The sequence below is a fragment of the Danio rerio genome, chromosome 8 (genome assembly GCF_052040795.2).
Source record: "Danio rerio strain M-AB ecotype USA chromosome 8, GRCz13ab, whole genome shotgun sequence".
NCBI lineage: Eukaryota > Metazoa > Chordata > Actinopteri > Cypriniformes > Danionidae > Danio > Danio rerio.
The window spans coordinates 25,099,467-25,111,999 of NC_141028.1; the positions used below are offsets into that span (position 1 = coordinate 25,099,467).

Below are 12,533 nucleotides of genomic sequence, written 5' to 3' on the forward strand. Positions count from 1 at the left end.
TAGAATCATGCTAGTAACATGCTAATTCATGCTAGAATCATGCTAGTAACATGCTAAATCATGCTAGAATCATGCTAACAACATGCTAATTCATGCTAGAATCATGCTAATTAATGCTAAAATTATGCTTGTAACATGCTAATTCATGCTAGAATCATGCTAGTAACATGCTAATTCATGCTAGAATCATGCTAGTAACATACTAATTCATGCTAGAATCGTGCTAACAACATGCTATATCATGCTAGAATCATGCTAGTAACATGCTAATTCATGCTAGAATCGTGCTAGTCACATGCTAATTCATGCTAGAATCGTGCTAACAACATGCTAATTCATGCTAGAATCGTGCTAACAACATGCTAATTCATGCTAGAAACGTGCTAGTAACATGCTAATTCATGCTAGAATCATGCTAGTAACATGCCAATTCATGCTAGAATCATGCTAACAACATGCTAATTCATGCTAAAATCATGCTAACAACATTCTAATTCATGCTAAAATCATGCTAGTAACATGCTAATTCATGCTAGAATTATGCTAGCAACATGCTAATTTATGCTAGAATCATGCTAACAACATGCTAATTCATGCTAAAAACATGCTAACAACATGGTAATTCACGCTAGAATCATGCTAACAACATGCTAATTCACGTTAGAATCATGCTAATACCATGGTAATCTATCTATCTATCTATCTATCTATCTATCTATCTATCTATCTATCTATCTATCTATCTATCTATCTTTTCATACTTTTAAAAACTGTTTAAACTAAATTAACTATTACCGTCAGGCTTTCACAAGCCAGCCTCAAAGTTTGTTCTCAAACTTTAAGAATCTAGTTTTAGTTGTAATTTGTTACTTTTCACCACTGAGTTTAACACTATAAAACTAGCACTAACACTTAATTATTTTAACTAAGCTGTTAGACTTTCAGAGCCTAATACTTTAAAAAAAAATGTAGATATCACTGTCTCAATAATGGTAGTGACTAGTGAGAAATGAATATCTCCAGTCGCTGTAGTGCTCCACCTGCCGCATCGGGTGGGGGTGGCAGATCTGTTTGAAGACCCACCCCATTTCATGTACCCCCGATCTCACCCTCAGTACACCCCGCCTACTGCTTCATACTCTGTTTTAACCCCATTGTACAGCTGTGACTATTATAAACACAGACTATCGCAAGGGATGCATACTAAATATCGAGAGTAAAACCGAGGATCCTCAAGATGACACAGCTTTATTTACTGTTTTGAGTTTTACGCATCACAGAGAGAATCGTGAAGATGAGCTGCTGCTCGGGGAGATGCGTGCTGATGTTCCTCTGCGCCCTTCAGCTGGTGAGTGCCTTATAGATTTGTAATAAAAAGAAGTGGCTTTGCATGCAATCAGTTTTAATCAGTACAATATGAAAGATGCTGTTTAACGAAATTTGACGTTGATCTCAACTTAAGAGTTTTTGGACATTTCAAACATGCAGCATTTTAAACAGTCTATTGTTTATAAGATGTGAAGTTTTAAGGCAAAACAAGAATACCAGTAGTTCTTAGTTTTTCATTTATAATATATTATTACATAGACTACCCAACATATAACACCATAAACACTTTAGCTTATTTGTCGGAAGTCTTTGTTTACATTGTCAGAATACGCCAGCCTGCATACAATGAACAACACCCCTTGCGACAACGAACCATGGTTTCAGTATAGTAAAAGTGTAGTCATCGTGTTGTTTTGGCATATTGATTAGCATGTTCACAGTTAAACGAAGGGAAAAAAATGTCACACGGTTTGCTTATAAATAGTTTGGTGTTGTTTTGTTTGAAGTAATAAAAATCATGGATTATTGTGACTGTGGCAAATATGGATGAATAATAGATCGTTTGAGCGTCGATATTGCAATGCTTGTATCTAAATTAAATATTTCCAAATAAAGCTGTTCAAATCATCTGGTGAAATTTTATTGATATTGCAAGATATATCGTGGCAAAACAAAATATCGCAATGTTAGATTTTTATAATATTGTGCAGCCCAAGTGGCAAACAAACAATGTATTAAAACCCTAGATCTTTTATTTCTTTATATGCAAAACAACCAAAGTAAAAGAGCAAAACACATTAGTGTAATAATGTATAGGACTGTTTGTTTATTGTGCATTTAGTTGAAGTCAGAATTATTAGTTTTATGTTTATTTATTATTAATTTTATGTTTAGAAATGTGTTGAAAAAAATCTGCTCTCTGTTAAACAGAAATTGGGGATAACAAATAAACAGGGGGGCTAAATCTGACTTCAATTGTATATAGCTTATTTATATTAAATTGTCTTGGTCTATTTCTCTAATTTCTGTATTACCTGTAATGTTAAATTGTCCATGTTGATGTGCTTGCTGCTGTATAATAGCTCTCAAAGGATTTATAAAGCATCCGTCATCCATCCACCCATCCATTTATCCTTTCACAAAACTCATACAACATTGTTTTATTTAAACTGCAGATATGTTACCAGACAATAGTGTGTGTTTGTGTGTGAGGTGTGTATTAGTTGTGCATTGTGTGATACTGAAAAAATATTGTTTGTGTTTTATTGCACATGTATCTATTGACTGCTTATGGTCTGTCAGTGGTGTGAGATGATTTTTCCACTCTCGAGAAGTGATATATCGTATTCTACTTGTCATGTTATCCCAGCTCAGTTGCACATGTGGTCTCTTCAGGAGCAAAGCCTCTTGTGTCTGTGCCGAACACCAATAGATACAGTGACCTACATCCCTGCTGTTATTCTGCTTAACCATTGTATGGCTTTTAAGTTCAGTCTAACTTTAGCCTGTTTGTTTATCAATTCCTTTTATCCTATTGCTAGTGTTGGTGCGTGTGAGAAACAGAGAATAAAAATGTTTTATTGTGATAAAACTGTTTCATTCACGTTAAATTATTACAAAAGTGATTTTGTATGCACAAAAAGCATATTAAAAGCGAGCAAAACAAAGTAAAGTTATTAAAAGCGAGTAAAGTTTAAACGTTATTTTAATAAAACATCCAAAAAAGGGTAAAATAATGTACAATTGTCATTCAGAGTAGCGGATATATTTATATGTAAAAATAAAAACACATGCTTATTCTTATCTGTAGATATATTAAAATAAATTAAACAAAAATATATTGTACTAACTCAAATGTTAATTATAAAACATTTTGATGGAGAACGTCCTGAAGTCTAGTGGTCTGAAGGATAATGACAGTATATAGAATTAAAATAACAATTAATTCACATTTTTAGGCTGCATTATGATCTATAAATAGATGTTGTTAATGTGTCATCAAATGAATGTTTTGACTAATATTTTTGTATATAAACTACATTATTACACTGAATTACAATGTCTTCTGCAAATCATGGTAAAAGTATATGATGGTCATTGTTGTTTTGCTTTGAAAATAATTTTAATCACATTCAGTAATCACATTTAGATTCTAACATTGACTTAGCGCCATGCTGACCTTTTTCAAATGCGCTTACCTCATTAATAAATGATGGAGATTGGATGAGACTGTGCAGAACAGATTGGAATTATTAGTCTTTACATTTATTTGATCTCATTTTTGCAAACAAAATAGAGCTTTAATTAGTTCAACTGCTAGTTCAGCAGGTGTAGCATTTAAGTCTATACTGAATATTTGTTATTTATTCATCAACAGGTTCTGCTACATTTTCTGTGGTTACATTCATCCTTAAACAAATCAGCCACTGTTCACGTTTATAGATCACGTTTACCAATAAAGGTTCCAGGTAGAACCAAAGAGACTTGCAAAGTGATGCATTTTGTGGTTCCTCAATTAATCTTATTGTGGAATGCTCTTCAAAAAACCTTTTTTTCATAACGTGAACATTTTTATCATCTAAAGCATGCATGCTGTTCTGCTATAAAGGACCTTTTGTGGAATGAAAAGGTTTTATTGATGTTAAAGGTTCTTCAGGCGAAGCAGTGGCGCAGTAGGTAGTGCTGTCCGGTTTCCCCCACAGTCCAAAGACATGCGGTACAGGTGAATTGGGTAGGCTAAATTGTCCGTATAAATGTGTGTGTGGATGTTTCCCAGAGATGGGTTACGGCTGAAAGGGCATCCGCTGCGTAAAAAATTGCTGGATAAGTTGGCGGTTCATACCGCTGTGGCGACCCCAGATTAATTAAGGGACTAAGCCGACAAGAAAAAGAATGAATGAACAAAGGTTCTTCATGGAACTATCTGTGAATCATCTCACTGTTCACTCAAAAATATGTATTTTGCTGCTTGTTCAAACTACTTATTTAAAATGAGTTTAAGCAACTAAATTCTTATTGATTTTTTTAAATCTAATTTTACCCCAGGGGTGCCCAAACTCGGTCCTGGAGGGCCGGTGTCCTGCATATTTTAGTTCCAACCCCAATTAAACAAACCTGAACCAGCTAATCAAGCTCTTTCTAGTTAAACTTAAACTTCCAGGCAAGTGTGTTGAACAAAGTTGGAACTAAAGGACACCGGACCTCCAGGATCGAGTTTGGACACCCCTAAGTGTTCAGTCCACTTAAAATGACTGTAAAACAATTAAGTTAACCTAGTCAATTTGTTTCTAGACAACATGAATTGTTGGTCAATTGTGGTTCAATGATGCACATCATGCTGGAACTAGACGAATACTATAGTAAAGACACTATGTCTGGATGATTTTAGGTGGAACCTCAGGGAACATCTGCAGTATGACACTCAGATAATGCTTTTCCACTACAGATTAGCACCACTTCAAAGTGGGTGGGATTATAGACATGTCATGACAGCTGTGCCACATCTACTGCCGTTACGTCGTTGGAAATGCAACACAAACAATTGTACAATAACTGAGCAAATAGTTTTGACATGCTGGCCATTCCCCCCTCCCTCTCTCTATTACCAACTTTCCTGTCACTATTTACTGTCCTATCATAATAAAAGCAGTCTTGATTATTATTAATAATAATTTGAATAAAAATTTTTTAAAAAACGATGAAATAGTGAAAATTTCCTTAATTTCTGTTCTCGGCTACCAATGAGAGTAACCTCTCTCTGCTGACCACAATACGTTCATTATAAGAAGCTCTTAGGGCATTCCATTTAAATGCATTTCCAATGTTCCAGTAGTACTTCTATAATATAATCAATGACATACATCAAGGTCACTGACTACATTTACATGGGCATAAGTAATTAAATTATTTGCCTGAATCTGTATAAGACAATAATATGATTAAGGTGTTTACATGAGTTGCTTTTTGAATGTTCCTGTCATTCCTTTCAAGCACATAATTCGATTAACGTCATTTCATTACCACGCTATACACATTTTCTCTGGAGTTTTGTGTAATTTTGGGTGTTTCATTTTTTATTTGTCGACTTTTAACTGCAGTTCGGCACTCTCATTCAGGAGCATTTCATGCGTGCAGTGACAAATGAGATTTGTATACAAGAAACTGCTGGAAGAGTGTTGTTTTAATAGAATTTGTATGTGGAAAACCCCTTCGCATTTGGCAATGCAGGTGTCTGTAGTCCTTTACTGACTCGGTAGTTGCAGAGAATAGTGTTAAACAGCCATGTGTATATACTATCCTGTCGCAAAATGTGGCGAATATCGTACATGACAGTTTAATTAAGGTGTTTACATGTCTGTACTCCACTTCAACAATGCGACTACAATTGGCATACTCCACATGTCTTAATTCAATTTCTGTTTAGTTCGATTATGACTTTAATCGGATTAAATTAATAAAAAATCACTGTTTACATGGTAGACTCTTATGGCGTACTCACACAATGTACAGTTGCCTTGAACCGGGTCAAAGCACGCTTGTCCCCCCTCCTGTCTCCCCTGACAGCCTGCACTCACATTACATTCGAGCCTGGGCACGCTTACGTCATCGATGATGCGCTGGTCAGAAGTGCTCTCGCTCAGCACAGTGGAGATTTCTTCATTTATATCATTTAAGTTGTTTGACATGCAGTCAAAATTTCTCCAAACAGATCAGCCACTTTTAACGCTCATAAACAATCATAAAGTCCTCGTGCTGCCGGAATTAGGAGGTTTGCTGAAGGTGCATAGCTGTCATGCAGTGAGATGTTTGCATTTTTAATAAACTACGACAGTTTGCGTTCACTGAAGTAAGAATGATTAATAAATCTCGCTTTCAGTTTCGGGCTTTGGCACGTTTTGCACTCACACACAAGCGTATCGCGCCAAAGCCCAAGTGAACCGCACTCAGGCACACCTCTTCCCGGGCCAGGACCGGCCAAGTGAACCGTGCTTGAGCCCGATTCAGAGCACTTACACTTCTCAAGCGATCCGGGAAACGGGCCTGGGCACGGTTCGAATAGCATTGTGTGAGTAGACCCTAATCAGAGTATTGTCTTAAACCTAATAAAATCAGATTATTGGTGTCCATGTAAACGTACTCAATGAGAGAGAAGGGAATACAATTTTTGACCGAAGGGGTTTCACATGGCAAGTTCAATAGCTCAATTCCCTCTGTCCAATCAGTGTCTGCAGGATATACATGTTACATTTTAGTGTCATTACGGCTTGCATGTAATTTTAGATGAGGTGGTACTGAAAAAAGAACCAGGCATCGTATACAGTGGAACCCCCCTAAAAGTGAGCCATACCAAGCCATGCAGTGGAAAATCAGTGAGAGAGAGATATTGTTTGGGGGGATGGGTGGCAGTCAGAGAGCGGGTTTATGACTGCTGCAGTGAAACAGCTTCCCCCACACCTCCCATCTGAATCCTACATGTCCCTTTTACTGAGCCTCTGACCTCAACCGAGAGCCTTATCTCCTCTCACTCACCCCTTCTCTCGCTCACTGTCTCTCCGTCACAAGCTTTGCACCCCATTGGCTCTGTTACCATGGCAACCCCGAGTAAAACACCAGCATGTGGAACCACAGAGGCAGGGGGTTGGACTGTGCACCTCTGGGAAACAGAGATGGGGTCTTCGGCAGCATTGTCATTGGGACAGCATGAGGACATTTTTGTTGGTCGTGTAGATACTAAGTAGCTGCTAGTGTTGTTATTGTTTTAAAATTGTGCTTTTCATGTGTTTCCTTCTGTAGATCACTGGAGTGGAGAGACAGGTGTTTGACTTTCTGGGGTACCAGTGGGCGCCCATCCTTGTCAACTTTCTGCACATCCTCGTAGTGATTTTGGGCTTGTTTGGAGCAGTCCAGTATCAGCCTCGTTACGTTATATTGGTGTGTACGGTTTATTTACAATAAAAAATTAACATAAACGACTTTTAATCTTAAAATAGTAATACTTTTTATAAAAATAAATGTGGAATTCTAATATGATGTATATTTGTGTTATATAGCAGTACTATATAGCAACATTTTAAATATATTTAAATTAAAAACGTATTTTAATTTCTAATAATACTGTTAAAGCAAATTCCTAATCAATCTTTATATATGGACCTGATAAAGTCCATTGTACTTCATGGACTTTATCAGGTCCATAAATATTTGAACATCGACACAATTCTAACATTTTTGACTCTATACACCAACACAATGGATTTGAAATTAAACGAACGCTTTAGGGATTACAACAGTTTGCATATGTGCCTCCCATTTGTTAAGGGACCAAATGTACACGCAATTTGTTTCATTTCAAATTTATTGTGTTGGTGTATAGAGCCAAAAATGTTAGAATTGTGTGTGTGTATATATAGTGGTGTGTATATATTAGAGGTGTAACGGATCACAAATCTCATGGTTCGAATCACACTACAGTTTTTGAGTCACGGATCAGACCATTTTTCAGATCAGCAAAAAAGGAGGAGACAAATGCCATTTGCTTTCCATTTATACAAAAATATTACTGCAAAAAACATTGGTTTAGAACCTGTAATTTTAATAAAAATAAAAATCAAGAAAGAACCAGCTGAAAAAAAGTAAAGTATTCAAAAAGCAATATGATATTTGCTACTGTTGCTAATAGTGCTAAATATAAAAATCATAAATTTCCATTAAACAGTGATTTTAATCTTTACAGTAAACATCAGTATTTATATCTGAACTATAAACTGTTCTCCCAGTACTTCGGTGTTGTTTAATTGTTTGTAACTATCTGAAAAGGTGTAAATATTGAATATCTCTTGATGGAGATTTGAAAGCAGAGCTTTGAAGGATTAACAAACATATACAAATCATTATCATTTATCGCTCATGTTACGCGGGTTTGAATTGAAATCATATTTTAATGTTTAATTGTGCAGCTTTACACTGAATGCAGGCTAAACAGTGACAGAAAACACCTTTAATTAAGTCAAAGAAAAAAAAATATACACACACTCACACACACACACACACACACACACACACACACACACACACACACACACACACACACATATATATATATATATATATATATATATATATATATATATATATATATATATATATATATATATGTATATTCTCTAGCATCATGTCTAAAGTGATGACAAAGATTGCCATCAATCTTTTTTCAGTTTGAAATCCTTTTATTTCTTTGTGCAATCAGGAATCACAATAATTAAAACTGAAAAAGCCAAAGCAGTAATCAGATTACTGTTGTGTTTGCTATAAGGAAAAACTCTAAACACATGCTGGCATTTCTTCTTTCTTTCTTTATTTTGTTCATATATATATATATGTATATATATATATATATATATATATATATATATATATATATATATATATATATATATATATATATATATATATATATATATATATATAGCCTTATTTATTAATTATTTCATGATAATCATCATATGCTCTTTCCTTCTCTTTTAGTATATAGTCTGGACTGTGTTTTGGGTGACTTGGAATGTCTTCATCTGTTGCCTGTATTTAGACCTTGGAGGGATTTCCAAGGTATGTAGCCCTGTCTCAGGGGGCTAGTCATAGAGCTAGTGTTACACCAAGTTTACATTCATTCATGCCATTGGTATGTAATGATCTCATCTCTGTGGTATAGGCATGCAAAATGGCATTAAACAAGATTAAAACACATGTGTGTTCTCAGTACAACAGTCAATAATCCATGAAACTGAAATTCAAAATTGTGATGGGAGATAGTTCACCCAAATATAAAAATTCTGCCATCATTTTCTGGCTAAATGTCATTGTCCTCATCATTAGATTCTGTCTAAATTTCTTTGTTCTGCTGAACACAAAGAAAGATATTTGTAAGAATGTTAGTATCCAAGCAAATCCCCCACCCATTTACTCATATAGTGTTTAGTGAATGAGGGGTGGTAAAATCTGTTTGGTTAAAGACGTTATTTCAAAAAGCTTCCTTTGTGTTCAGCAGAACAAAGAAATAATTATGACAGAATGTTCATTCATCTCTTCAAGTAATTTCTGTGCTGTGCTGTTATAGGAAAGCAACTATCTGTCATTGGGACTTTCCTCTTACCATTCATGGTGGAAGGACAACGGTCCAGGCTGTGAGAACAAAAACCTCCAGACCACTAGATGGCAGCATCTGGACAGTCCTGCGCTGGTCACTGACATGAGCTGCATGTTAGAGTATCAGTATATTGAGGTTATGCACAGCGCAGTGCAGATCTTCATCTCTGTAAGCCCCTAAAACTCCTAAGATCATTGTTTAAACTTAATAATGTTTTCATACATGTTTTACTCAAAGCAGCTGAGTAAATGAAGCCGTGTCAGATTTAATAGTTTCTTTAACCTACACATATATTTAGAAAATAACTTAAGAAATAAGTATTGTAGAGTGGAGACAGTTGCAGTATGGAGCAGTTCATTTGTATAATTTAAATCACTGTTTTATTAGCTTTAAATAGATATAGCTATTAGCGTTAAAGCTATTGTATCTCCCTAGCATCGTCAGTTTAATCAGGGTTGACAGCATGTTGCAACTGGCCCCAATTGCAAAATTCATTTAAAAGCTTGCCATATTAACAATGTATAATTTTATTTTTATCACAGTTTTAATGTAATTTCATTAAAAAAAAGATTCTTTGATTTATTAATTTGTTTCAAAGTTCAAAGAAGTAGTTTAGTAAAGGTGTAGTGTAGATTTTCTGTAAAAAATGTTTTTGTTCAGTTTTTAAGACCTGACAATTTATATTTCATAGGTAAATTTCACTACCTACCTCTGTGATTCTTTCATTTTCTTTAATTGCGTATGGCCAATTTAACACATTTAACAATTAACCAATTTATATTTAGTCTTTACCAAAAAAAAATAAAATCCAATTTTTTGGAATTTTTTTATTATTACATTTTAATGAATGTTGCAACTGTCTCTCTGCTTAAGGTTCAAGTTCAAATTTTGCATATATTGTCATATGTACACATATTATAGCAGTGTGGGTTTATTATATTAAAATTTTGGGTTTCCACAAAAAACTTTCTGAGAACCTAAAGGAAATGCAAAAAGTGTTGCAACTCTCCCCTATATGAAAAATTATAAATGTCTTAATATGTTAGTTATTAACTTAGTTTTAATATGAACTTATGAACTTATATCTGATATTCATCCATATACAAAAGTCAGACATGCTCAACATAAACATGACTTTGACTTTGTGTTTTTTTATATGTAGGTTCTGGGATTTGTGTTTGCCTGCTATGTCGTCAACATCTTCAATGAAGAGGAAGACACATGTTTGTACAATGATTTTTATTCACTGCTTTTCTCACTTCCTCATTTGTCGAATGGAGTGAATCATTTTTGTTTATTTTTGTGCACTGTGTTACTTTTCAGATTTGTATAAGTGACAGTGTCCAGATGTCACCAGCATCCCAAGAGTGAACACTGAGTGAGGAAAGAGAGCAGGAAAAATTAAAGCTACTACAAGAAGGGAATAAAACAGAAATCAGATGGATACCAAGTTATGTATATATTTGCATAAATAAAACATTATGAATAAATTAAGAAATAAGAGTGATGCAGCCAAACACCGCTCTTACAAACCTGGAAATTCAGGTGTGTCTCTGTGTGTGTAAGTGGAATGAAAGATGAGTCAAAGACTCTTCATGGAACCATCAATGCCAATAAAGATCCTTTATTTTCTCAGTAAAGCGTGTTTTATGACTGAACATGCTGAACTTCTCACTACCTACCTCTGTGATTCTTTCATTTTTTTAATTGTGTTTTCTGTTTAAGTCTGTGGCATATAATTTTTTTTCAAATGTTGTGTATTTTGAATATTTTTATATCATTTTTAAGTTATATTATAGATATTATGCTCAGTTTAATAGTTTTTGTTGGAGATTAAATGGAGATGGGTGAATTGCTTTACCTGTACTCTTGCCAGTACAGAGCTCAATGCTGTTAAATCTTTAATGATCAGCATCTGTCTTCTTATATTATCGCATAACATAAGCCATATTTGTGTGAGTGTGTATGGGAGAGCAATTACAGTATCTGCATGGTCTGTGGCCAAAGAAAAACATTGTGTAAATGCAAGTGATCATAAAATTACGACTGTATTTTAAATGTTGACTGTTGTAAATCGTGTCATATTTTCTTAATTTATTTGTGTACTTAATAAATGTTTGTTGAAATTGAATACACTGTATATGAAAATGATATTTTGTTCCATTAGCATGTTTGGCTCATTGGGCTAGCCTATATGCACAGCTTGTGTTTTTCAGTGAACTTCCAGTGAAAGGTTTATGATTATTTTCAATTTCATATGGTTCCTTTTACAGCATCGATGTTGTAATGTAATTCGAATATAAACAGTTAATTAAACTAGGCATCCATTTGGTTGTTAAAGTGTAAAAAGAGATAAAACACTTATCCAATGCAGGCGTCATCATTAGCAGCAGGCTAGTGCAGAAATTCCATTGAAAATACTGGGGTAAAATTAATTTCTATAAAGACATGGCGTGAGAAAAGAGACATTAATGCAGTGCTTCTTGTTTGGTCTGATGCCCACTTTATCATATCTCAGCCAGGCAGTGAAAAACGCTGTTTTATTTAAAGAAAACAGATCCTAAATGCAGCGATTTTGTATGGGAAGACAGTTCATCGGAAGCCCTGGGGCTGGCTGACTGAAATTAAAAGTGCAAATACCTCATTCTCCAATAGTTACTGGATGCAGCCTTTCTCCAATGAGTTTTGATATGTAATCTAGGGAATTCCCTAAATCGCTTCACGTTTCACTGACACCTAGTGGTTAAGATGAAAAACACGTTGTGTTTTTGATTCAGTGTTGGTGGCAACCATTGGTGGCAACGGCTGTGTTCGACATAGTGCGAGTTGTGAATCGTTATTCTGTTTCACATATTAAACCATTAGAAACCAAATACAATCTGATATCGTGAGTAGGTGTGAAGAAGCAGAGCTGCTTCCTATTAAACACGAAGATCCCCATTTCACCATTCTCTGACTGAGGGCTAGATCTAATAAATATTAGCTTCACTGGATGCTTTTTAATATTGTTTTAACTGTGGAAATGTAAACGAAAAGAAGAAAAATGTAAATGTTTTTTATG

General features: G+C 34.8%; 1 protein-coding gene across 2 annotated transcripts in view; it reads left to right on the plus strand.

The window, feature by feature from the left end:
- nkain5 (sodium/potassium transporting ATPase interacting 5) overlaps positions 1-11,603 on the plus strand; it is a 73,328-nt gene extending 61,725 nt beyond the window's left edge. The window contains 6 exon segments of one of the 2 annotated variants that reach the window (NM_001003635.1): positions 1,133-1,348; positions 7,123-7,260; positions 8,854-8,934; positions 9,443-9,640; positions 10,635-10,695; positions 10,796-11,599. In NM_001003635.1, coding sequence (NP_001003635.1) covers positions 1,295-1,348; positions 7,123-7,260; positions 8,854-8,934; positions 9,443-9,640; positions 10,635-10,695; positions 10,796-10,809 — 546 coding nt within the window. In that variant the 5' untranslated portion in view covers positions 1,133-1,294 and the 3' untranslated portion in view covers positions 10,810-11,599. 2 annotated transcript variants of the gene reach the window in all.
- The last annotated feature ends 930 nt before the right edge of the window (positions 11,604-12,533 follow it).